At 41.2% G+C, this 26,532-nt stretch overlaps 3 protein-coding genes across 3 annotated transcripts; 2 read left to right on the top strand and 1 right to left on the bottom strand.

Moving 5' to 3' along the window:
- The first annotated feature begins 4,005 nt into the window (after positions 1–4,005).
- Positions 4,006–12,693, top strand: rest (RE1-silencing transcription factor). The gene is made up of 6 exons (XM_067519043.1): positions 4,006–4,163; positions 5,935–6,235; positions 6,341–6,895; positions 6,976–7,136; positions 7,297–7,380; positions 9,123–12,693. The coding sequence occupies exons 2-6, from the start codon at positions 6,006–6,008 to the stop codon at positions 10,973–10,975; spliced, it is 2,883 nt and encodes a 960-aa protein (XP_067375144.1). The 5' UTR covers positions 4,006–4,163; positions 5,935–6,005; the 3' UTR covers positions 10,976–12,693.
- A 2,850-nt stretch (positions 12,694–15,543) lies between these two features.
- On the bottom strand, positions 15,544–21,812 carry noa1 (nitric oxide associated 1). Its single transcript, XM_067519044.1, has 9 exons — positions 21,410–21,812; positions 20,097–21,065; positions 19,520–19,684; positions 19,179–19,292; positions 18,871–18,962; positions 18,415–18,546; positions 17,467–17,583; positions 16,326–16,443; positions 15,544–16,064 (listed from the first exon to the last, which is right to left on the bottom strand). Exons 1-9 carry the CDS (start codon positions 21,606–21,608, stop codon positions 15,820–15,822), a joined length of 2,151 nt encoding a protein of 716 aa, XP_067375145.1. The 5' UTR covers positions 21,609–21,812; the 3' UTR covers positions 15,544–15,819.
- A 1,035-nt stretch (positions 21,813–22,847) lies between these two features.
- On the top strand, positions 22,848–26,411 carry nipsnap3a (nipsnap homolog 3A (C. elegans)). Its single transcript, XM_067519045.1, has 6 exons — positions 22,848–23,008; positions 24,305–24,512; positions 24,585–24,746; positions 24,819–24,968; positions 25,166–25,252; positions 26,107–26,411. The coding sequence occupies exons 1-6, from the start codon at positions 22,955–22,957 to the stop codon at positions 26,181–26,183; spliced, it is 738 nt and encodes a 245-aa protein (XP_067375146.1). The 5' UTR covers positions 22,848–22,954; the 3' UTR covers positions 26,184–26,411.
- Positions 26,412–26,532: the final 121 nt, after the last annotated feature.

The following is a 26,532-nucleotide window of genomic DNA, read 5'->3' as shown; positions in this document are numbered from 1 at the left end:
GGAGGAGCCGGAGATTGAACCAACAACTGTGAGATTGGTGGGCAACTGGTCTACCTTCCAGTATTTTAAACACAAAATACAGTTTGATGCGTTGCTATAAACCAGCGTTGCTAACCTGGTTTTGTTGTAGTTAACTAGCAGCCAACTCGGGTGTTACGTCATCCCCTACTCCGACTTCCAACTTTCGAGGTAAATAAAACGCACCAATAAGCGATTAAAGGCCGACGCGCTTTGTAAACATGTGACGTCACTTTACCGACAACACACCAGGCTTATAAAGGTTATGAATCAGTGTTTATTCAGTCACTGATTAGCCTATTGTATGATTCCTGATTCAGTCTCAGACATAAAGACCAGTTTGAAAAGTGCCTGCAAGAAAAATAACATGTTTATATGCCTTTTTTATTTTTGGAGAGCATTTTCTGTACAACCTGTGACGTATAAAGTAAATAAATCTCGAGATTTTATCTTTTATATTTCATAAGCCCAACAGTGACGCCGGTTTTGAAAATGAAGCAGCAGCGTCCTCATGAGGCAACAAGAATTAAATGCAACCACAAATTTGTCAAAGCGTCCTTTTTAATTTTGTTTAGTTTTTAGTTTCGTCATGTTGCTTATTTTTTTCAACAGTTATATTTATAGTTTTCTTTCTTGTTCTCTTGTTTCCATTTTATTATTTTCTTAAAGTTACATTTACTATAAAATCAAAAATGACACATGCTGCTTTATTTTGGATCATCTGAAGGGGTTCTATTGTGCTGCCGGTAGCCCCATCAGCAGAGAATAGTAGCAGTTGACAAGATATATGACCAGTGTAGAGAACAAATCTGCTGCCCTATTGACAGAGGAGGTGTGGTCAGTAAAGCTCAGTTGGTTGTCAATGATGAGTCCCACATTTCTGGCAGACTTAGTGGGTACAGTCACTGAACATCCTAAGTTGATGCTGATGTTGTCTTGTAGGTAAGACTAGAACTTCTGCCTTGGAGAGGCTGAGTTGAAGATGTCTTTCTCTTATCCAAGCAGAGATGTCAGAGAGACATGCAGAAACGTTTTATGAGACAGTGGAGTCATCTTGTAGAAAGGACAGGAAGAGCTGTGTATTGTCAGCAAAATCATAGGAAAAGCCAGAACCCAGGGATGTAGTATAGATGGAAAAAGATCAGGATCAAGAGCTGTGACAGTTAGGAACTTGCCCCTGCCAGAATACCTGGAAGATTCATCCAGATAAGTAAGTCCTCAGCCAGCCCAGAGCTGTACCAGAGACACCAAAATCAGAGAATGTGGACATGAGTATCTGGTAGATCATTGTGTCAAAGACTGCAGACAGATCGAGCAGGATAGAAGACAGAAGACTGAGCTGCAGCTTTTGCAGCCCGCAGAGATTCCACAACTGTCATGACTGAAGTTTCTGTAGGATGACAATTCTTGAAGGCAGACTGGTTGATATCAACGAGGTTGTTCTGAGAAAGAAATGTTGAGATTTGATCAAAGACTGGCGTAAAAATGGAAGAAGCGAGACAGGTCTGTAATTCAGAGTAAAAACTAGGAGAGCAATGCGTTGTTTGATGAAGGTAGCAGGATGTCTGAATCTGTGGACAAGAGATTTAACAACTGAGCTACAGTCACCCCTTTATTTTATTTAATTATATCTATTTTTTTCTGTGAACCCTGTGTTCCCTTGGTATCAAAAATACTCAATCTAAATCTTACTATCTTTTTCAGCAGCTGGCAGATGTTTGATGAAAATCCTCTACTGAAGAACAGAAAGCATAGAGGGGGTGGATGGGTGTGACAAAGGTCCAGGGCCTTCCAGGTATGTCCTATATAAAGTGTAAACTGGAGAAGACGCAGAGGCTAGCATCGTCCGTCCATATGAATATACTGTAATAACATGTTTTTGTTTCTGCAGTCAGACCTGCATGTGTGTGAACCCCGTACGTGATGACCAGAAACACAAAATGATAATCTGCAGCTGACAAACTCATTCACACATTTAACTATCAGTATTTATATCATGTGAGAGCCCCACCCATTGCTAATTACCCCCAGGCCTTGTCTGTGTGTGTTTTTCCAGTTTTCCTAGTTTCTTGATCTTATAGTGTTTGTGACGATGAAGACCAGGAGCCAAGTCTCAGTCCTGCAGTTAGGTGATCTACATTTCTCTGAGATCTGTTCCACGTCCTCTTCACAAAGTCTCTGGTTTAAGACTAATGAAAACCACCAGTTTGACATTAAATTATTAACGTAAAATCACTATTTAAGGCTCCTGTTTGTCTTTGTTTGTGGGAAAGATTTTAAGCTTCAAAGACCCTAAGACAAGTTTTGATTTACTTCAGACTCAACTACTGAGATGGAGAGACTGCTTGGAGCAACAACAAATCACAAAAGTATTTGTAAAGTGGCAGCAATGATGGTAATAACATTAGTTTTGTTTTATAATATACGTCTATATTGCATTTAAACTATAATTCCTAAATTAAATGCGTGTATTTCTTATATTAAATCCAGTTTGTCGTTACACTGTAGTCTATTTAAAACCATGATAATTTACAGATAATAAACTATATTATTAATAATCAAAATATTTGTTCAGTGCAAGATATCTGAAACACAAAAGTATGTATTCCGCTCAATTAAGTTTTATTTACAACAAAGTCATCTCAGGGCACTTCACATAATAAGGTCAAAACCTTACAGAATGTAGCCTAAACAGGTTTGCTTTGGACTACTTTTACCCAGCTACAAAGACCCCAACAGCTCTGAGAGGTGTGTGAGTGTGTTTAGGTGAATGAGTAGCAACTTTATAAAGTGCTTTAGATTAAAGCCCTGACCGACCCAGAGCAACATAGGGTTCAGTGTTAGGAGGACAAGGACACTTGGGCTACTGACATGTAGCCAGGAAGTACCAGGAGTTAAACCTTGGATCGAGGTCACCCATTTTAACCACTGCAGCAGGCAATGGCAAACAGAACACATTGATCACAAGATGGAGCTGCATCCCCCAACAGTTAACATGGTGTGATGTCATTTAACATTTACTGTTTTCCAGTAGGAAATGAGGTGACAGAGAGAGGGGTATGATCTAAAAACAAATATCAACAGGTGGAGTGAATACAAAAACTCTGCAGCTCACCATTTCAGTTTCCTACCACTGGGTTTGTCCACCAGCACATTATTTAAGTTCACTGTGAAAGAAAAGGATGTTTTTTGACAGAAAAAGGGGAATCATTACATTTCTTTGTCATTTTGAGAAAAAAAAACTATATCTGAATAATCTAGTCTCAATTGTTTTAATTTATTAATATGGTTAGTAATTATTTTTTATGTGTATTCAGAACTTATCACCAAGCGGCAGTGCAGAGGTAAGAACCAGCTTTAACTGAAGAAACCTGCAGCAGAACCAGGCTCGGGGTGGGCGGCCCGATTACCTTGACAGGTTGGTTTAGTGGAAAGTGGAGAGAAAAGAAAAGAGGAACAACAAGAAGCAACAACAAAACTATAATCCGGAAGCTAACAAGAAACTTCCAGGTGCAACTACCAGGTAATGCCTATAACACAGAAGCTCCTCTCCATCAGAGAGAGGAAAAAGGTGCACAGCCTAGATGCTCATGTGCTTGCTAAAGAAAAGATGATGCTGTGATTTTCAGTAAGTTCAAAATTAAGAAACAGTTTTTTAAATTTGAATTAACATTAATAATTATTATTAGTACTCTGAAACGCCTTTCTTATGTAAATACATAATTCTCTACGGTGGCTACATGTTCACTAACACAAACACACACAAACAGAAAACACACAACAAGCAAAAACAAAACGCATAACGCCTAAAAATAACAGAACAAAGAAAATGACAGACAGACAACGATGAACATTAGACACAAGAGAAGTCATAACGAAAAGAAAGACTGCCTCAGAACCTTCACGTCTACAACATTTCACGTTAATAACAATTTTAATGTATTTTTTCTCTTCTGAAGTTTTTAACACGAACATGTCACCGCGGAGCGACGTGCTGACGTCACAGCCGTACGTGGCTGTGGAGGAATGTGCGGAAACTTCTCCGTCTTCACTTTTTCTCTTTCCGCGCTGTTTGTCGAAGAAAAAAATCACTACGCTGGTAAAAAGTGCACCAAACTCCAGTAAAGTTCGTATCTGAAGAGTCGGTGAGTTCCTCCGGGTTTGGGTTTAAAGTGTCGGACAGAGTCCGGGGCGGCAGGGTGAATTTTTCAGAGAGCAAAGCGGCTCTAAAGTTGGAGGTAGTTTAGATAAAATGGAGGCGGTGAGGTGGAGAAGAAGGCGCTGTCCGGGGCTGATCAGGACCATGGCTAACACTCCGACACAGCTGCCCCCATTTTACACACATTTAACCAGCTTTAAGTTTACTTTCCCAGCAGGAGAAACTTCCTGCAACACATTATAAAAGCTTAAATTATCTAAATGTTTACTGTTTGATTTTGTGCTTCCGCAAACGGAAGTTTTGTGAAACACTGACGGATCTGAAATGGTCGCTGTAAATCACAACTTTGTATCAACTGGACCCGAATTAAACAGTCAAATTTCAGTGTATGAATTTAGCTAAACGTAGATTACAGTTACAGACAGGTCTAACTTACGAGTTTTGTAGAAAATGTTCCAGGCTGATGTTTTTTAATCGGATTAAAGTCCTCAGAAATCCTACGGAGTTTCTGTTCTTATCACTTTCCCTTTTTAGTCTTTAAACTCGTTGGATTTAAAAACTCACTTGTTTTAACTATGTTAACCTTAAAGTGTTTTTTTACTAAAACAACTTTATTTTTACTAAACCTACATTTAGGTTTAACCATATTTAATATTAAATCAGAAATCTGTGGAGAGGCTGTCATTACGTGCCTGACGTTTTTAAATACTTTGAATGTAAGCCAAAATCCAGTTTCTAAACTTTGTGTAGTTTTTAAATCTAGCTTTAGATTTATATTTAGTATCTTTTAAACTTCAGTGTGTTTTGAGTAATGTGTTAAAGTCTAAAGTTTTCCGGGGGGACTTCTGAATATGTTTTCTGCATGTGTGGCGCTGTCGACTGAGCTGTGGTGCTGTTTCAAAATGGCCGATAGGCACATTGTCAGTGTGCTGCGTTTCCACATCAGAGTAATCCAGCGAAAGTTCATATGAGAATTTTTTGCTTAAATAAATCCATGTCTAAAGGATATGTCGGCTGGTGCAGAAAAGTTAAGTAGAAAAAAATCATCTGCAGGTTATATTTTGAATTATTCATTGAGTCTCTGAAACATCATAAATAACCCAACATATTCATAACCCATGTTGTTTTTTAAAGTCTAAAATATTTGGTTTACAATAAGAAAATCAGGAAATCGTCCTATTTGAGAAACTGGAGTCAGAATATTTAACATTTTTTTTATTTTTACTCCAGAGATAATTAAATTAAAAGAAAAGTGTCACATTATTCACATTCATATTTAAAAAATAATGATGTCGAAAGTAATTTGTCACTTTCCTGTCACCTTTTAAATAAATTAAATCTGCTGAGAGTAAATTTGTGTTGTGAGATTTAATATATAGTTTAAAATGATGTGAAATAACCTTAGTACAGTGGGTTTTTCTCTCTAAATTATTAAACTACACATATTTGGTCATAAATATGAATCTGATTCTACTATAAAACTGTGTTTGACTGTTGTGACCGGTAAAGGCAGATGCCTGCCCACCCTGAGCCTGGTTCTGCTGGAGGTTTCTTCCATTAAAGGGAGTTTTTCCTCTCCACTGTTGTCTAGGGTTGTGCAAGGGGGAATTGTTGGGTTTTCTCTATGCATCTTTATAGTCTTGACTTTATTTTGTAAACTGCCTTGAGATGACTTTGTTGTAAATTGGCGCTATATTAATAAAGTTGAATTGAATTGTTGATTGGAGTTTAATCTGAATGTCATGTCTTCACAACAGGCTGTTGTGAACTCAGACTGTCGAGGCCTCCCCAGATTTTCATCCACGAGGAGGTGAGAGCTGAGATCAACATGTCTGGTCAGTTTTCTGCAGAGATGTTTCCTGTGGGCGTGTCTCTGATGGAGGATGGTCAGAGCCACACACTGCCCCCCCCCCAGCTGGTGATGCTTGCCAATGTGGCGGCAGTGACGTCAGCAGAGGGCGGTGGCTGCGATGACAGCATGGCCGATGAGAAGGAGATGATGGAGCTGAAAACGGTGGGATGCAGCTACTCCGACAGCGAGGACGAGAGCATCATCAGGTTTGAAACAATTTTTTATTGTTGCGATTTGAGTTCGCTGTAATTATGCTGATAGGAGTAACATTGTGAGCATCTGAGCATTAACTCACCTGTCTGTCTGCTCAGGTACAGCTACGACAACCAGAACCACAGGGAGGTCTGTATTATCGAGTACCCAGAGTCCCCGGGCCCGGGTGCCAACACCATCATCGCAGGTAAAAACGTGGAGGAGGAAGAGGATGAAAAGGACAAAGCTGAAGACCTGTCCCATCGCACTCGGCCCCGCTCCGCCACTGGCACCAAAATACCTGAGCAGGCAGCCAAACGTAAAGACGGGCCTGGCACTGCTGCACCAGAGAAGAAGAAGAAGAAGCCATTCCACTGTAAACCGTGTCACTTCCAGGCTCAGAATGAGAAGGAGTTTGTTGAGCATCTCAGCACCCACAGTATCAGCAAGATGATAGTGGTGAACCGGGTGGAGGGACGCAGCAAGACAAGGACCAAGGAGGCAGAAACACCCGAGGTTCCGTCAGGTGGAGATGGAGAGGGCAGTGGGGATACAGGAACAGCAGGTGACATCAAAGGGCTGATTAGGTGTGAACGGTGTGGATACAATACCAATAGGTACGACCACTACATTGCTCATCTGAAACACCATAGCAAGGAGGGAGAGGACCACAGGTAACTGGACACAAGCTATAGTCATTGTACCTTCATTCATTAGAGTAACCTATGTTAACCCACTGTTGCTGTGTCTGCAGGGTGTTTAAGTGCACTCTGTGCCCTTACACCACTGTCAGCCAGTATCACTGGAGGAAACACCTGAGGAATCACTTTCCCAGCAAACTGCACACTTGCAGTCAATGCTCCTACTTCTCTGACCGCAAGAGCAACTACATCCAGCACATCCGCACTCACACAGGTATGAAGAATGGGGGTGTCTCTCACTTTCCTTCTTTTATATTTGATTATTCTTTGTAGCTTACTTTTTCTGTCTGCCCTTAGTGTAAACTGTCAGACAATTAACACTAAAAGCCTTTATCCAGGTGAACATGTGATGTAAGTGTTTCTGCATTTTACAGGTGTGCGTCCATTCCAGTGTCCATACTGTGACTACTCCAGCTCACAGAAAACCCATCTGACCCGACACATGAGGACTCATTCAGGTCAGTCGTCTACACAGAAGTAACTTAAACTAAACCACAGCAACAGCTGCAATGTAATAAATCTGCTGAATAACTGACTGATCAGACTCTCTATGTCAGGGATCCTTCACTGAATTGCTTGTAGAGACATTCTGTGACAGTCTGAGCTCTGGACAGGCAGACAGTTTAGGACTTTGAGATGACTGCAGACCTGATTTTGGATCGGTCTGTCTTTACCTGGGTCTTGCTGCTCCTGACAGGATGTTGGCAGTACTGAGCAATACATTAAATTAATTTGCCTAATTCAAACGTTTGCTTTTGTTTTCACGGCAAAGTTGGACACTAGCAACAAAGAGGAAGCTTCTTTGTTTGGTGTGTTTAAATGAACAACGCGAAAAAGTGAATATGTGTAACTGCTTCACATAAACAGTGTCAAGGACATAGAAATAGACATCACAGAGCTTGGCTGCTTTACTTTTCTGGCACAAGCACAGATGGTGCAGTTGGACAGTACAAATACAACTATTATTAAAAGAAATAGTAGTCTTACAATAGGAGTATAATAGTTACATCAGTAAAATGTTTTTTGATGTCATTTGTGTTTTTCTTTTTGACACATTGGGAAAATTTCTGTTTGTTTTCTCTGATGCAGTCGATACTGGATTAACACGGTAAAGTGATTTACTGTAGAACTACACACTGATGTCCTGTGTTGTGTTTCTGTCTGAGGAGTTCACAGTACTGCAGGTCAACATGAAAACCAACTGGTGCACTAGATTCGGAAAAGGAAACAGTTGAGTGCTTGCAGAAACTGTTTCCAGGGTCATCTGCTCTACTGTGGACTCTGCTGAGACCTCCTGCATGAACTGTCTTCCGATTTCAAAACGTTGTTAGTAACAATGTTCTGGTCTCCATCGGCCTGCATGAACAAATACTGAATAATTTAAAATATATAGGCAGTCACATCTTAGACAACAGACTCTAGTGTCTGAAAATTTGATAAGGCCACAGTCTTAAAACGTACTTCAGTTTTGCCGTCACCGTGTAGGTTTTTTAATAATAATGATTACTTGTCTCAGGTGTGCCAAAAACTGTAAAGAGATCATTGTACAGCTACAAAATAAATGTTTAAACTTCACAATAAATTAAGTTATAACTTAATTCACATTAGATTTTTATAGTTTTAAGTGCTGTCAGTATTTAATTTTACACTGTGGCTTTGGTAAATGATCTGCTTATGTAGCATTTTTATGCAAAGTGCTTCACAATGTTGCTAAAAGCATAGAATATTGAACTACTTAGCCTGTGGTTTGTGGATGACTGCTTTACCAACTGAGCTCCAGCTGGTCTGCCTTTGCCATAACACGACACTTTGCATACCCATTATTTGCTTTGTACATATTGCTATATAACCTAACAAATCATCACATGGATAAAATATAGAACTCTAATAGAAATAAACTGTTCAGTATGTGGGTGAATGGGAATCATCATTGTAAAGCGCTTTGGATAAAAGCGCTATATAAGTGGCCATTTACCATTTAACCATTTACCAGTGATGTCATTGACTGGGGAATACTGGAAATGTTAATATTTCTGAAATCTATGTTAAAAAAGCTTGTAAATATTAATGTTTATAAAATGTTTGTTTTGTGATACAGTAAATATCTTTACATGACATATCAGCTTGTAATGTCAGTTTTCAGATGAATTGCATGAAACGTTTTGGTGTCCACTGTAACATCTTACCTTTTTGTGTTCAGGTGAGCGTCCTTTCAAGTGCGAAAGCTGTAACTACTTGGCAGCCAACCAGCACGAGGTGACTCGCCACGCTCGGCAGGTTCACAACGGCCCCAAACCACTTTCCTGCCCATACTGTGACTACAAGACTGCCGACCGCAGCAACTTCAAGAAGCACGTCGAACTCCACCTGAACCCTCGGCAGTTCCTCTGCCCACTCTGCAAGTATGCAGCCTCCAAAAAATGCAACCTGCAGTACCACATCAAGTCCAGGCACTCTGGGTGCGACGTGGCTGTGGATGTGTCTAAAGTCAAACTGCGTGTCAAGAAAGCTGGTCCTGAAGGTGCAGAGGAAAGCTCAGAATCTAGAGAGGGCAAGTTGGATAATTCTTCCATCATAGAGGAGGACTTTGTCATGGACAATGGCAACACAGATGAAGATCTGGACTTGAGCCCTATCAATCTCTCAATCAAAAAGAGCAGTAGGCCCAGCACTGTCCAACTGGTGCAGAGTGACACACCCGATAAGGCTCAGAAGAAATGTAATGCTATTTCTGAGAAACTGCCAAAGACGAAGGACAGAATTGAACTAGAGAAAAAAGTCACAACAAGGCAGAAGAAGGTTGAAAAGGTCAATGTGAATTCTGTAGAGAACACATCTGAAACCCAGATAGAGACTAGAGCTGCTGTAAATACAGGCAGCAAGGGAAAGAGACGAGTGAAGAAGCTGCCAACGGAGACAACAACTGGCCAGGAACAAACAGAAGTACCAGATTCCCACAAATCTCTCCCTCATCAAACAGTGAGAGAGAAATCTGATCAACAAAGATCAGTGGAGGAAAAAGTGGTGAAGCAGAAAGCAGGAAGGGAAGAAGAAAAGTTGAGGCCTGAAAAGGAGAAAGAACAGCAGAAGAATGATGGCAGTGGGAAAGAAAACAAAAGCCTCAACAAGCTCAGGAAGTCAGGATCTAAAAAGTCTGAGAAAATTACAGAAAATGTTGATAAAGCCCAGCAAAAACCAGACAGTCAGGAGGAAAGTCATAAAGAAAAGGTCGTTAAGGAAAAGGCTGCAAAGAGGAAAGCAGTGGAGGCTTTAGATCTTTCCACAAAATCCTTGTCTGAGACTCCATCCAAGCCCAAACGGCTAAAAAGCTCTGTTGGAGAGAAGCTGCGGTCAAAACCACCTTTAGATAATTTTAAGACAAGTGAAGTCATTCCAACGTTGCACAAGTCCAGAGGAATGATGCCAGCAGTAAAGCAGAAGAAGACAAGGAACTCCAATAAGAAAACTACAGGCCTTCAAAAAAATGTGGATCCAACAAAAGATAAGACTTCTTGTGACAATAGTTCATCCACACAGGCTCCAGAGGCATCCCCTCAGCTAGACAAGAAGAAAACCCCGACAGATGAAACACCTCCAGCAGTACCAGAAAAGAGACTGAATAAACCCACAGAGAAGATGGAAGTATCACCCTGCAGCTCATGTGAGGACACACCTCCCCCAGCTGAAGACTTCACTTCTCCCACCTTCCTGAAACCTGGTTCACCGCCTTCACTAGTGCTTCCAGGTCCACGAACCAAACCTGCCGATGCAGAAGACGATGAAGGCATCCACAGCAGCCATGAAGGGGGAAGTGACATTAGTGACAGTGCCTCTGAAAGCAGTGATGACTCCGGGCTCAACGGCAGGTCAGGTAAGATGGCCAATGACCCTGAAACGCCCTCTGATGAGATCCCAACGCCAACTGAGCTGAAGAGTCACATGTGTATTTTCTGCGACCGTACGTTCCCTTTGGAGGTGGACTACCGTCGGCACCTGAACCGCCACCTTGTCAATGTCTACTACATGGAAAACAGTGCCACTGGAGAGAAATGAGGATCTGAATCCTCTGCAGTACCTGCAGTAGCACATTATTGCTATAAGCAGGATGTTTGAAGCTCTTTGTGCGTTAAACAGAAACTTTAATTTCCACTACTCAGTGGTCTGGAACATAATTAATGGTTTCTTCATATATTTTGTAAATAATGGCACAAAGATTTCCTCTACTCTATAATACGATTATATGAACTCTATTTTATACTGAGGAGTCTGAGCACCAGTGAAAATATGCTGAACCACATATCAGACTGAATTGGCATCAGATGTTTATCAATTACTAAATATCAGATGCATTTGTTTGCAGCTACAAGAGCTCAGCCTCTGTTTGTCTGGGTTCATTTTAGGAAGGTTCAATGAAATTATTAACTGACACTAAATATGGTACACTAATCCTCAATGTGCTCCAGATCTATAATGCCAAAATTACAGTATCTGATTAAAGACAAAGATGGAGGACTGCCAAACTGGGCAAGAAGTAGTAGATACCAGCTGGAAGTTGTTAATTGTGTCAGAAGGAGGCTTGGGAAAGCCAGTGGTCAAGGTTATAAGCGCCAAACCCTAGTTTGTCTATTTTCCAGGGAGAGAAAGCTGTTAGGCCTTAGGTAGATGATTTAACACACTCACTGGCCACTTGATTAGGTTCACCTGTACAATCTGATCCAATCCAATATAGCAGCTCTGCCATGGATTTTACTTTTACAATGATCTCTCTGTTTGAGTTGAAACTGTTTGAAAGGTGGTAATTCTACTATGTTCGTAATTGCGAGGTGATTATGGGTGGTGGAGTGGTAGTGTGTCCTATTAAGAGGTGGTTCTAATGTTTTAGCCACCGAATTTAAAAAGAATGAGGGGGTATGTCAAATGTTTATGCATCATTACTCCAAATCAATTTTAAAAAGATAATTCAGGACCTTCTCTTATTGATTTGTTAAAATCAACGGGACATTGACACATTTCAGTCCGAACAGTTTAAACTGCTACCACACTGTTCAAGCTCTAAATCTGAGGCACAACAGCAGTGAAATCTGGTCATTCTCCACTACAAACTGCTGGGGAGTGTAGCTGTAATATACTGTGTGTAGGTGGGGTTAGAAATATTAGTTTCTATGATTAAAGTTGATTTTCTATATGTATTAACTTTAAGTGCTTTTGACAATCAACTTCGTGTACAGGAAATCCTTTTAAGCTTTTGTCTTCAGTTTCAGTGTCCAGTGACTCCATAGAAATAACACATTGTTCATTTAAAAGTGCTTATTTCCCTAATGTAATTTTGTAACATGAGCCAGCAGAAAAAAACCTGAAAAACATTTTCCCTTTACAGAGACGACTGATTGATTTCTCTAATGGAAAATGTTTTATGCAGAGAGAATGGTTTTTCCTTTCCTGTAAAACAGGGTAAGGATTTCAGACTATTTTTTTTAATGGTTAAACAAGAAACACTGAGGTTAATTCTTCATTTAGAACCATATTAGTCTAAAATAATTAAGCTTCAGGCTAAAGTCAGCAAAAACTATTACTGGAGTTCATGTAAATATTTCTGTGCAATATTCTTTCTTAGTTAAGAAGCCAAAGTAAATTTAAGTCTTGTTTCTGACACGTTTATTTCTTCCTGTAAAGGATCTTTATTTTCTCCTGATATTTAGAAATAATGTAATAATTACAGCAGTATGATGATGCCACCTCTAAAAAATAAAATGTCACATTTCTCATTACAAGTGTTTTTAATTTATTTTATTTTGTTGCATAGTATTTTCTTATGACAAAATATCAGTTCATACACAGAAGTTTCGTAACAGCATTCTTTTATAAGTATGTGCTGTTTTGGGGAAATATTGAAAAGAAAAAAGAAGTATGCCTTCACTGTAGGTTATGGTTTATTTTACTGCAGTGATATGAAAAGCTAAAGGACAATGCTGATGTTACTTTACATATAAAAACAAACTGAAAGCAAGTATTGATCTATTATTATCATCCACTAATGTTGTTATAATTAACTGTTCTGTAAAAAAATTATATTGCCAACAAGTTTTTTTGGTTCATCTATTGAAAAATAAGCAGTGAAACCTGACAGTGTTTTCACTATTTTCTGAAAACAACATGATTATTTTAACAAATGAAAAGTAACATCAGATTTAGTTTCCCCCTGTCACTAAAAATCGTGAGAGTGAAGAGAGACATTAGTATATTCACCTATATGTAAATCATGGACATTTAGCTTGAGTGAGGCTCTTTGCTTCAGTTGAAGGCTCAAGGTAAATGTGATCTGTATCATTATGAGATCCTTTTCTTTATTATTATTATTATTTCATAATTTTTCGGTCACTATCTACTCCTAGACAGTTTGTTGTAGAAACTTTGTTCCACTTCCTAAGCGCAAGTCTCTTTTAGGAGATCTACGCTCTTACTTTTCATATTAACTTTAATTAATAACTTAATTAACTTTATACTTTTTATATTTCACTTTTTATCAATTTTTCCTCCCATAGAAAATGAATGGAAGCCGCTTAAAACTTCCCTTCAACTTGCCTCTTTTGATTTGCTTCTTGTATCGCCATACTTTGGCGTAGAAACTTCATTTAAAGTTTATATGGGTCTAGACCCTGGCAACATTTTCTGTGTTGTTCAGCTTCTTTGTATCTTTTATACTTTTTGAATAATCACAGTTTTAGTTTTAGGCACCTTTTGGAGCTTTTTCAACTTTTCCATTAGTGTGTATTGCAGAATGTTGGAGCAGCTAGAGTGGGTGACATCACACGCACTCTAACTTTTCAGCTTCCACTTTTAGCAACTTTTTTCCTTCAGTCAACTTTAATCTTTAACATTAACAAACTGTACATCAGAATGTAGTAGTAGTGACATAGTGACAGGACTTAGTTATTTCTGAAGCTGTCCAGACGCAGAGAGTGTGCCATCTGAAACTCCCATTGGAGGCCATTATAGCAGAGGTCCTGAAATTCTCCTCAAATCACAAACAGGGAGTTGTTTTAAAATTGCCACCATGCCTTCATTTGATCGAGTTTCTTCAAATAAAGTACATCACCATGTTCGTTGAAGCCTTTTGCCGCTCACAGTTTTTGAATTTTGTCCATAAGACTAATACTTTTTCATATTTTGAACATTTTGCGAGGCAAAGTCTCAGCACTTTCCCAACCTGCCTTTGCATTTGGCTCATGATTTAGCAGGCAGGCAGCAGTCATTGTCATTGTAACGGACACAGCTGCATGAGTTCATGTGATCAGCCTCAGAGCTGTGTCCACACACTTTACCTGAGTTTTTCTCCCTCAACATACACAGTGGAGAGAGACACACACGAAACACTTTCAAAATAAAAGCCTTTCATCATCACTGTTTCAATTATTTAGCATTTAAATGCTAAAATGAGTTTGTGGTGAAGTCTCCCTACAGTGGACACACACACCCTTTTAAAGTAAAAGCCTTTCATCATACTCATTTCATTTATTTAGCATTTAAATGCTAAAAAAGACTGTGGTGAAGTCTCCCTACAGTGGACACACACAGACAGGAAACACTTTCAAAATAAAAGTCTTTCATCATACTTTTTTCAATTACTTAGCATTTCAATGCTAAAATGAGTTTGTGGTAAAGTCTCCCGATAGTTGACACACACAACCAGACACTTCTTTCGTTTTTCTTTACACTTGTATTTTTTTAAATTTATCTCTCTTCAGCGTTTGCGGCTTTGAACATGCGAAAGCCTCCGCTCTCTGCAGCTTCTGAGTGGTCGGCCTCTACCGGCCAACTTAACAGCTCTCCCACATAATTTCATCGGAAATTGCCTGTTCTAGTTTCTTTTGTTTGTTTAAGTAAAGTCTATGCTTAATGGTACCTCTGACTCTGTTCTTAAACACACGTTCCAGGCGCAAACTATAGATTTTATTATGCAGTCAGAAGCAAAAATATTTCGATTAGATATTTCTATTCACATTTTTCCACTGCAGCAGGGTCTGGTGGCTCAAAGGGAAGAGCATTGGATTGCGATATAGAAGAACGGAGTATTGAATCCCACCCCACTAGGTGTGGCTCTGCCTAGTTCCCAAGAGCCACCTTGGTATTGTTACTGAGTTTGGATAAAAAAGGGAGGGCATCTAGTGTAAAAACTCCAACACGTTCTGCTGTGGTGACCCCTGAAGTGAGAAGCCAAAAGCCGATGACCTTTGATTTTTACACTGCAGCACACCAACCTTTACCCTTGTTCTACATAGAACCTGAACTGAAAAATGCAATATACACCTTCAGCTGGTGCTAGTAGGAGATTCAAAATCAAAAGTCTGGCTCACACAAGACCTTTCCACAAATTGTCACAGCATATTTCCACAAAAATATCTGTTATAAAAAGGTTTGTACTGAAGGTTTTGGTGCAACATTATTGTCTTTCTAGTGGATTTTATTTCGGACATATGCGTCATGTATATGACAGCTTTGTGTTATGAGACACTCGGTATATATTAAGTTGCAGGGAAGAGGGAGTACATCCTACAGTATGTGATGACAGATGTCCGGTGAGTTATTTGAGGTGGATTTGTGTTATATTACAATGAACAGGAATTACAGTGATTGACAGCTGGTAAATCATCCAATTATGCAGAAGGTTCATCGTATTCTGCAGAATACTGCAGAGTCTTACTGCAGGGCTGAAAGGACATCTGTCACTTTGTGTCCAGGTCCCAACATCTGTCTGCTGCATCCACATCTGCAGAGACATGTTTCTGTAAAATCAGAGATCCTGAGGCAGAAACAGGGAGTACAGCGTCCTCACTGTAGATGCCGGCTCCTCCTACCTATACTTCCATTATTCCAATTGTCCTCAAGTGCCTACATGTTCACGTCTTCTTCTTCTTCCTCTTCTTTACCTGCAGCCTCTCGACTACTCGGGCCGAGAGCCCGTTGTCCAGCAGTCCTGCAAGTTTCAGCAGCTTGTAGGCCGGAGTTTTTCGGACCCGATCTCCCTTCAGAGACACGACATGAGGCAGCAGTGGCGGCGTCCTCAGACTGAATCCTGCCGCCTGTGGACCATGAACCCTCAACAGAACCTGATCACCTTCAACTGCTGTCACAGCCACCCAACCTGCACACAGAGGGGGATGTCAGTCAACGCTGTTATTTCACTGCTCTTCCTTTCTGTACTCATTTTAACGTTAATATCATGATCTACATTATAGTGTCACAGGAAAGTTAAATATAATTTAATTCATCAATAATTGCACAAGCAGCAACAACGACAAACCATCTGTAAAGAGTTTTTCCTGTTAAATTTGGAGCGACAGAGGAAACTGCCAGTAATTAACTTAGTGTGAAAAGGACATGAAACATGTAATTGCTCTTTTACCTGCAGATGACAGTTTGATGTCAGCAGCAGCTTCCAGGTAACCACGCCCCTCTAATCGAAACTCCTGAGGAACCAACGCAGGAAACTCCTTCATACGCTCCGAGCCCCCCCCAGGCACCTGAACACACCACACAAAGATCTGTGTTAGTATCTGATCCCAGTGAGGCAGACTGAGCTCGCTGTCAAGAGGTTTCCTCAGGGGGTGATGGCAGCAGGACGTTCCAATATTGGGTGCTAAAACATCTGTACAGATGTTATTCATCAAATGATTGTTTGGCACAAAATATTTCAAAACATCCAGCAGTAATTTTAATTTCTGTGTGATGCTTTTACTTGCTCTTTTCTTGTCATAATTTTACACTTTACTGTCTCCTTTTTCCCTAATTTGCCATCAAGCTAAAGTAAACCTGCTGAAAATTGTACTTTCTCTATAAGGCAGAAACTTGCACACTGATGTGGGTTGATGTGAATTGTCCTGAGAAACAAAAAACCTAAACAATCACAGAATATCTGCACATATCTATGGTGTGACCTGATATTTTTAGCATCTGATAAAAGCCACAATCTGACTAGAGTGGATGTATTAAAAGCCTATGAAATGTTTAGAAATGTTTTGACTGAACAACGACGTAACATGTTCCAACAGACATAGAGCAAGGTTGATCCATACAGTCTGAGGAAGACTTTTTTTGGCCAACTGTTAAAAATGGACAGTAAAAACAACATGACATGACTGAATAAAAATATTTTCACTTTTTAGCTTTAATTCAGTATTTGACAAAGGAACTATCAAAATAAATAAATACATTTTGGAATTTTCATATCATTTTTATTGTTCAGAGAGCTGACCAATAGGTTTTGGGCTGTTTGCCAACAGTTCAAATTCACTATGTTCTTACAGGCAGATATTTTTAAAGAATACTTGTCTAACACACAGTACTTAATAGTCTAGTCTCATCATAACCTAACAGCTTTCTAAACCAATCAGTACCTAGATCAGGCGATAGCCAGGTGTTTCCATCATGCTCTCTGGGACTTTGCACGAGAAACTGCTGCTTTGTTTACCATGTCTGACCTCTGAGTCGGGATCAAGCTGGATGCACACATTGTGTGTTATTGTGTGTGCATTCATGTGACTCACCCCCAGCAGGACATGTCCGGCGTGTTTCTTGTAAATGTCGTCAGCTTTTTCCAGACTGGTGATGTGAACTGGGACCCTATTGGAGACCACAGCTGAAAACCAGCAGGACCTCCCCCCCTGTCAGAGACACCATCCGAACCACAGTGATCAATTAATGATTGATCGTCAATCAATAACACCTAACAATCTCAAGCCACTTTACAGAATATAGTCAAGACTATAAAAGATGTATAGAGAAAAACCGACAAATCCCTATTGCGGAGAGAGAAAAAACGCCCTTTTATCAGTGTTTTCAATTTTGAAAAGGGCGTTTCACAAGGCTCAATCTTAGGTCTATTGCTGTCCTGTCTTTACTAGTCATCCTAAATATTTGATCAAATAATTTTCCTCACTGTCATTTACCCACATTTGTCTGGTCTACAGTACATAAAATTCAAATGTTTGTTGCAATCAGTTTCCTCTAATTTAGAACTCGCTTTTTAAGTCTCAGTCTGCTGTCTGCTACTAGATATCACCTCAATCATTCATTTGCTCAGTTAGTTATTTTACTGAAGATCAGAAAGCTGCTGAACTTCGTTTTCCAGTGTGACCCAGTTAATAGACCATCTGCCACTATGTGGTAGTAGTTGTGTGTGATCAGGTTTGTGTGATCTAGGATGGTAGAAAGGTTTCTGCTTGGGTGTTTTTGTTGATACTGGTTATATTTTTATTAGGATTATTTCTTAATGTTTGAGTTACCACTTCCTATGCATCTGAAGCAGATTATGTTCTAAGTAAATCAGAAGAAATAAAACACTATAAAGAAAGGAGGTCAGATTTTCAGGAAAGAGATAATCGTTCACATATGAACTATATCTGAAACAGTATTTACTGAATGAGGTAAAAAGTGACAGAACAGGTGTCCTGCAGCTGAGTCCTGCTCATTAGAATAAATGTGTGTGTCCTGACCTGCAGTAGGTCAATCCGGGCCAAAGCCCCCACAAACAGACTCATCCCGGACTTCAGCACAAACGTTCGGGGGACAATGGCCTGAGTGGGAACCACCGACCTCACTTCCTGTTCTTTCAACAGGTCGAGGATCTGGAAGAGACACATTTAGACAAACAGGGAGAGAAAGGTTCTTCACCAGGATTCATACATCCTAGTATCACACTGACATAGTGTTAGTACTGCACTGAGTATTTCAATGTTCTGCTACTTCTACATTGTAGAATATTAAAGTAAAACATTTTTCTGTTACACTTTTTTTACATTCTTATGTAAATGGATAAAATCTAGTGTTTGCAACATCAAAATAGTATTAATGTCCATTCACCACTAACAAAAATAATAATAAAATAATCCTCAAAGAGAATTTATTACTGTGTAGGAAGGACTTTAGTTTCCGTGGGGACAAACACTCACGTCATATTCCTTCATGATGCCCGGGGTGTCGTACAGCCAATGGGCATCTTTCAACTCGTTGTACGTGAACTCCCCTGTTGTCTTGCTGGGAACTAAGGGGTCAGAGGTCATGCAGAGGTCAGAGACAGATGGTTATTTGAGATGTAAACTGTGGAACTGCATAAAACTCACATATAAGCAGCAACGTAACTGCATCTTAATGTGGTAAAGACACACAAAACCAGAACACAATGATCTCCATTATACCTGCTTCACCATGAGTAAAAGACACACCCGTTGCTCAGTCAGGTGTCTCTCTCTGTCCTCACCTGTTTTTGTCATCTCTCCATCTTCAGTTTCGCTAAAAGCCAAACTGTCAGGGTCAAACTGGATCTCATCAGGCCTGGATCTAACGCCAGAGTGAAATGTTCTTCCAACACGACCTGAACACAGACATATCAACAGTAGGTGGACAGGTGAGTGGTCATTAAGGTGAGGCTCAAGCTGGGTCATATCCAGTTGTCTAAACAATAATTTGATGTAACTAGATGAAATATTAAAAAATTTAATATGGATACATGGTGAAAAATGTTCTTTTTTTAATTAGAACTTTCCTTACATTTCATCCAACCACACAACACAAAACATGCAGTGAGGAAGTCAGTCTTACCCACTAAGTATCCCTGCTGGCTGAACCATCTCAGTCTCTTCAGCTCGTCCTCCGACAGCTCACTTTCCGTCTGTCCTGACGCTTTGTTCAGACGCTCCAGACGTCTGAACATCCGGTAAGGAGTTGGGTTGATGATAGGAAACTTCAGCAGGTTCAGAGTTGTCCCTGAATGCAGCACAGCAGGACAAAAAACAAGAACACAGACAGGATAAGTTGGTCCCTTGAAAGCAGCTCAGCAAGACAATCAACTCAAAACTCAACTCAAGGCTAATAATTATTAATATTCTGCTGATTAACAAAAAGCTTTAAACTGTACTAAACATGTCACAGATAAACAGCAGAACAGAAAATACTTTATGTAACTAAAATGCAGTTAAAAAAAAAATTAAAATAAAAAAAATCATACTTATGAACTAATACATTTCAGTACATGTGATTAGGTTTTAAGCTTCACTGGGATTTTCAGGATGATAAGGACCCTGCAGAGTCACAAAACCTTTCCCATCATGCATCAATCTCTGGCTTCTGTGTTCATGTTAATCCGATAGAATAGTAAGGTAAAGAGTCTGGTGCTAACCCGGCCATGGTGATATGGTGGCCTTGTGAATCAGGTCTGAGGCTTTGGACTTGCAGTAGTCAGACTCTAGGAGCGTGTTGAAGAGGGTTGACTTCCCTGAATTGGCGCTGCCCACCAGGTACACGTCACCTTTGTACTTCCAGGACCTCTGGAGACTGGAGATCAGTGTCTCGATGCCATAGCCGGTCTTAGCACTGATCAAGTGGACATCAGTGACCTGGTCACCGAAGCCGGCATCCCTGCAGTACTGGGCCAGCTGCCGTTTGATCCTCTGCAGGTAGTTGGGCGAGTCTCCGGGCAAGAGATCGATCTTATTGCCGAGGACCACGATGTGTTTGTTGGTCCCCACCATCTCAGGCAGGTCATGGACGATGGAGTCGGGGAGGTCCAGCAGGTCCACAGTGAGCAGCACAAGGGCCTTATGGGGCCGGATCTGCCGTACCACGTCCAGGTACTGGTCCCTGGACACCTGCAGGCCCAGTGCCTTGTGGTGGTGGGTGATTAAGTAGCAGCGCTGACAAGTGGCCCCACTCAGACCCCCCTCCATAAGCAGGACCTTGTACTTCTCACTGGGCAGGTACCCAGGCATGTGGGGGGCACTGCAGTGCAGGATGGCCCCGCAGCCCATGCAGAAGGTGTCACTGACTGGTTCGTCCACGTCAGGAGTCCCGAACACCTTGTGCTCACCTTTACCTGCCGCCACCTCCTCCTTGTTCTTCTTCTTCTTCTTCCTCTCTGCAGAAACTATTTCTTTATCCAGTGGGAAGTTGATGTCCTGAAACTGGATCAAAGAGTCAGGGTCCTTCTCTTTCCGGGCCTCATCCCTCAACACCTGGAGCTGCACCTGCAGAGACCTCAGGTGGTTCTGAGAGCTCACCTGATGGACGTCAGCGGGGGAAGCAGGGGAGGAGGCGAGGCTCAGCTGGTGGAGGAGTTCTTCCTCCTCCTTATAGGGGTCCTCCTCTGGATCTGAACCAAAACAGAAGAAACAGAACCACAGAATTCTCTCATCCTGGATTTAACTTTCATTTTATTTTTTATTTTTTACTTCTCAATACTTGTCTGTCATAGCCTGTCATAGTACTTCTACTTTACCTGTTGTTACTCTGAATGTGTGTTTATACTTTCCCCAATAGTAATCAATTGTCCTACTGACTAACCTGAGGATTTATTCTTTTGTTAAATAGTAAATATTCTGCTCCTAACCTAATCCTAACCCTTAGGATTGGAGTATTAGTATGTGCACCTCTCAGTGTTGTTTATCCCTTTCCCCAACACCAGTGAAGTACCTGTAGTATTTTCAGTAGCAGTACCTGTACAGTCCAGGAAGACGAACTGTTCCTCCAGTTTCGGGTCTATGGTGCAGCTCGGGATTCTCCTTCGATCTCCGCTGCAAAGCTGCCGCGTCAGACCCGGAGCCGATCCGGAACCCGCGGAGAGAAGCCGGGGACTCGGGAAACAAACGGACTTCCAGAGCCGCCGGCGGACACATACCTGGAGCAGCTGGAACATGTCGTCCCGGTCCAGAAACGCCTGAACTCGTGAAACTCACCTTGGAGCCAAAACACATGTGACAGCATTAAGGAGACTTCCTCAACGGATGTGATGTTTTCTTCTTCACTCTATTCGGGGTTTAATGGCGGGAAGCAAACGAGCCCCCCCACTTGGCTGGAGTGTGGATCAGCAGATAAAATAATCTTTTTTCATGTTTCTTATAAGCACACAATTCAGAGACTTCTGTCCTCTTCTGTCTCTTGGTGAAGTGTCATGTGTTTTAAATGTGATCTAGTTTCCTTCCTTGTTCCCACTGCACTTCCTGTTCCCAAGTTTCAACCACAGTGTGTGTGGGCCAGCAGGCTGCTGGCCTTTAGGGTGATGGGTCCTGGGTTTGAGGTCTTTAGTCATTGACTGTGAAAATGTCCATGTCTTAATCTAATGCAGACTATGTTTCAGTGATTTTCCTGCGGAAAGCTGGACAGTGCTGAGAGGAGGTGAAACACCAGTGTGTCCAGTCTCTGTCTATTTGGGACCATCAGTGCAAATCCTGTCCTAACATTTTGTTAAACAACTGTATCTATGGATGGAGCAAAGGAGTTTAAATTCACCCTCCTCTTTAATTCTCCAGCCCCACTGTGACCTGATTAATAAACACACAGTAGAATTATCTGACAGATTCAACCTAAAAATTGACAAATTAGAACCCATGCAGACAGAATTCATAGCAGAGCTGCTGGACTGGGTCGGATGGTACAGGAAGAACTTGGACTCCTTATTACTCGGCATCGGTCCCAACCCACTGTCTCTGAAAATCTAGACCAGTTCTAGACTCAGTGAAAGTGGTTCCTGCTGCAGCCTTTGTCAGCATGTGGGTGTGATCACACACCACTGTTGGAAACCCTCCACCTGTCCACTGAGCGCCAACGACAATGACATATTTTATTTTTTACTTATTTATTTTAACGATGATATGACATTTAATTTTTACAATTACACGAAGCACGTGGCAATTATTTTATCGATGCGCGAGTGAGTAAATGAATAAATAATCGATAAGTGAAAAGATTCAAACTTCATGACTGACAGGAGATAGTGGCGACGAGATTACTCACTCTTCAGCAAATTCAGGAAATTCTTAAACTTTACATGAACTTCATTTTAACACTGGTGCAATTTTCCGTCTGTAAGAAGTGTTAAATATAAAAATGTCTGACACACACGTTGAGTCTGTCACACTTTATTTCCTCTTTGTCTTTTTCCCCCCCGTGTGGAGTGGAGCTCTACCGCAGAGAGGATCTCTGCAGACTTCCTGTCCCAGTCTCTCTGTTGTCCGTCTCTTTTTCTGCCTCTTCCCCTCCAGCATGTTGAAGTTGTGGAGCTCGTTATTGAGATCAGCTGCTGCCGCCGCTGTCAAGGTGAGTCCAGCACAAACAATCTGAACCACAACTGCTGCAGACCGACCAATGTGGAGAAACCTTTTATGCCCCGAGGTCCCTCAGAAACCGGAGTGCGGTTTTTAAGAAACCTGTTAACTCGTTGATCTTTGGACCGAAGGCTTAAAATGAAGCAGTGGCTGAGGGGCCCTGAACAAACTGGGTACACCTGAGACCTTTGGGTCATGGAAAATAATGGACCAAAAAATGGTTTTGTCAGTGCTGGAAGGAGTACTCCGAGATTCTGCTTAAGTAAAAGTATCTGTAACCCAGTGTGCAAATACTTAGTCACAAGTTCTGAATTTAGTGGAGGACAGACATATTAGTAGACAGTATACTAAAAGTAAAAAAAAGGCACATTGTGCAGAATGCGACGGGTTTGTAAAGTGCAGTTCGTTCCAGCAGCTGATGATCCAGATCTGGGTTAATTACCGATCACACGCCCACTACTGAGACCAATGATGTACTTAGGTGGTTCGTGGTGCACAGTCACGTCCCTGAGCTGCAGGGACCGGGGTTGTTCGGCAGGCGGCAGCAGAACCCGAGAACCCACTGCCTTCATATCATAAACACGTTGTTCAATATTCTCACCAATAATTAAAATAATAGGAACCAGACATCACAACGTTGAGTAAATGTGTGTGAACTCCTGGGATTCGAAATATTAATTTGTAAATCAGTGTGATGTCAGTCCGCTGTGAGTCTGGGAGGTTGTGCCTCATTTATCATTAACCTGGATACTCACTATCAGTCTGATGGTGACAGCACAGGTTTGTAGAAGTGTGTCGTGGCTCCAACAAACCAGATTTGATCAGGACCATGTGGACAAACCAGGACGATGGCAGAAAGTTCTGTGGACGGATGAGAACGAGGACTTGATTCTGCCACAGGAGGTGCTTGTGGAGAGAAAATCAGCAAAATGAGCACATTTGATTAATCCCAGGAGGACCCTGTTGGTCCTTTGTGGATTAACATGATCCTGGGCCTGTTGGTTCGTCAAGGGCATGTGGAGCTTTTTGTCCTGGCAACAGGTTCTTCAGCCAGTGGAAACAGGAACTTAGTTCATGAACTAATTATGATCTTACAGGATCAGAAAAAACTTTAATACTAATCAGTTGTGTGTGAGTGAGAGAGAGAGAGAGAGTGTGAGTTTCTAATTAATCTGTGCTGTTTAAAATTACACCTTTGTCAGAGGGACTAACTTGAGACTCCCAATCCAGTTTAGGATGTAGTCCAGCTGGACTCTGAATGTCTCTCTGCTCTTTCTTCTCTCCACAGCCTCATGCAAACCTCTCCACTGGCCCTCAGCAGAAACACAAAACCTTCTACGAGTTCCGCACGTACTGTATTCACCCCGACCAGAACGCTGCCTTTCTCAAACTGACCAACGACAAGATTCACCTGCGCACCGCCCACTCTGAGCTGATAGGCTACTGGAGCGTTGAGTACGGCGGCCTGAACCAGGTCTTTCATATATGGAAGTATGGTAAGGATATTCTTCTTCGTGTGTTCAAAGATTCTTCTTCGTGAGTTTTTTAACACAGTCTTCTCATCGCAGACGATTACTCTCAGCGGGCAGCTGTTCGGGCTGCTCTGGCTCAGGACCCCTCCTGGGTCTCAGAGTACCTGTCCAAGGCCATGCCAATGCTGACGTCTCAGGACAATGAGGTCACCTATCTGGTTCCATGGAGCAGCCTCCAGCAGCCACCACAGGAGGGCGGTAAGCCCCACCCCCTCACTGTATAAAGGAAAGACATCACCGCTACGTTGTAACACCAGGTGTGTGTTCCAGGTGTGTACGAGCTGGCGTCCTACCAGATGCGTCCTGGGGGGCCAGCGGTTTGGGGCAAGCCCTTCCAGGCTGCTGTCACTGCCCATGATGCACCGGGGTATGCCAAGCTTGTGGGCGTGTTCCACAGCGAGTTTGGCCAGCTCAATAGAGGTACACAGTAAAATACAGGCAGCCAAAAACATCCAGGTCATTCAGGTCTGATAGTCCTCTGAGGACACAGTGAGGACTGTATACGTCCCTCCTTTGTGCAGGGTCTAGAGTGTCAGGTGCTTTGTGGCTCTGCATTTACCGTAACTGGAAGATTTTCTTTGCACTTGTGTTTGACTCATTGTAAATTATCGCGGCAGTTCACGCCCTCTGGTGGTTCAAGAGCCCCGACCAGCGAGCTGAACTTCGACAAAAAGCCCACAACGATGCGAGAGTGGTCGCTGCAGGTGAGAGTCTGCCCTCTGCAACAGTGACATCTCACTTCAATGTGATGCTTAAACTATTGTTTTGAAAAAAAATTGTTCATGTAAATTTGTGAATTATTCACAAACACTTATTATATTTTAATTATATTTAAAGCTGTAGGTAGCACAGACTAAACTCTCCAGACACCAGCTGGACAACTGCTCCTGTAGATGAGATCAGAGACTAGACAAAGGTGATTTGAGGACAGTTCTGATAGACTACCCTCAGATTTTTAATCTGTCAATGACAAACAGCTTTCAGATTATACAATCATTGTTTTGTTGGAAAATATTCACTTTCATTGACCCCTGGTGTCAACCAGAGTGTAGCTCTGTACAGAGTGTACTGACACACTCGATTCAAATTTAGATTTCTGAGCCAGCTTTCCAAAATACAGATTACATTATGCCAGGGATTCTCAGCCCTGCTTATTTTCCAACTATTCCTGCACTTCCCAATGCATATTACCTGGATTAGGTGTGTTCAGCCAATTAGAGGCTGGGCGATACTAATCTGCTTTGCTGTCCCATCCCCCTCTAAAATGGTATATTACAGAGGTGAACCACTATTGTTGTCTGTATTCTGATGCAAACATATAAACAGATTTTTATTTGATAAAAGCTGGAACTCCCAGTTTCAAGGTTGGCAGGTCTGAATCTACAATAAAATATAATTTTATGATATAATGTATTAAAAATCTGAATCTCAAATCTTTAGATATAAAGTCCACAGAGAAACATAGGGAAGATACATTTTAATTTGCGAATGGAAGTGAAATCTAGATGACACCAGTAGTTAAAAACATCACTTAGACATTTGTCTCTTTCTTTCTCAGTTAGAAACAGCTTCGTCCATCTCGACTCTCAGAAGAACAAACTCCTCTGTCCGTGCCCATTCTCTCCTTTGAAATGACTTCCTGTTATCGTACCTTCGTCTCCATGGCAACACAAACACATTATGTAAAATGTTTTAGTTCTGAACCTGTTTTACAAATGTTAATTATGTAAATGAACCTTTAATTCAATGAAAACATGTGAACCACTGATTTTAGCTTCTGTCTGCTGGACTGAATCAAATTGAAATGACTGTTTCTGCTGCATGGAAATGACTAATAAATGCACAAATGGTTGTGTTCTGTCAGTATTGTTCATCTGTTGGATCAGTGAACACACTCCTCATGATGTACTTCCACTAACACTTGTACTTCATGTCTGCACATTCTAATATTCTGAGCATTTATGTTGTTTTTTCTCAGAAAGCG

The sequence above is a fragment of the Channa argus genome, chromosome 10, assembly GCF_033026475.1.
Source record: "Channa argus isolate prfri chromosome 10, Channa argus male v1.0, whole genome shotgun sequence".
Taxonomy (NCBI): Eukaryota; Metazoa; Chordata; class Actinopteri; order Anabantiformes; family Channidae; genus Channa; species Channa argus.
Note: the sequence above shows the minus strand (reverse complement) of the source record. Positions and strands in the feature narration are given on the sequence as shown.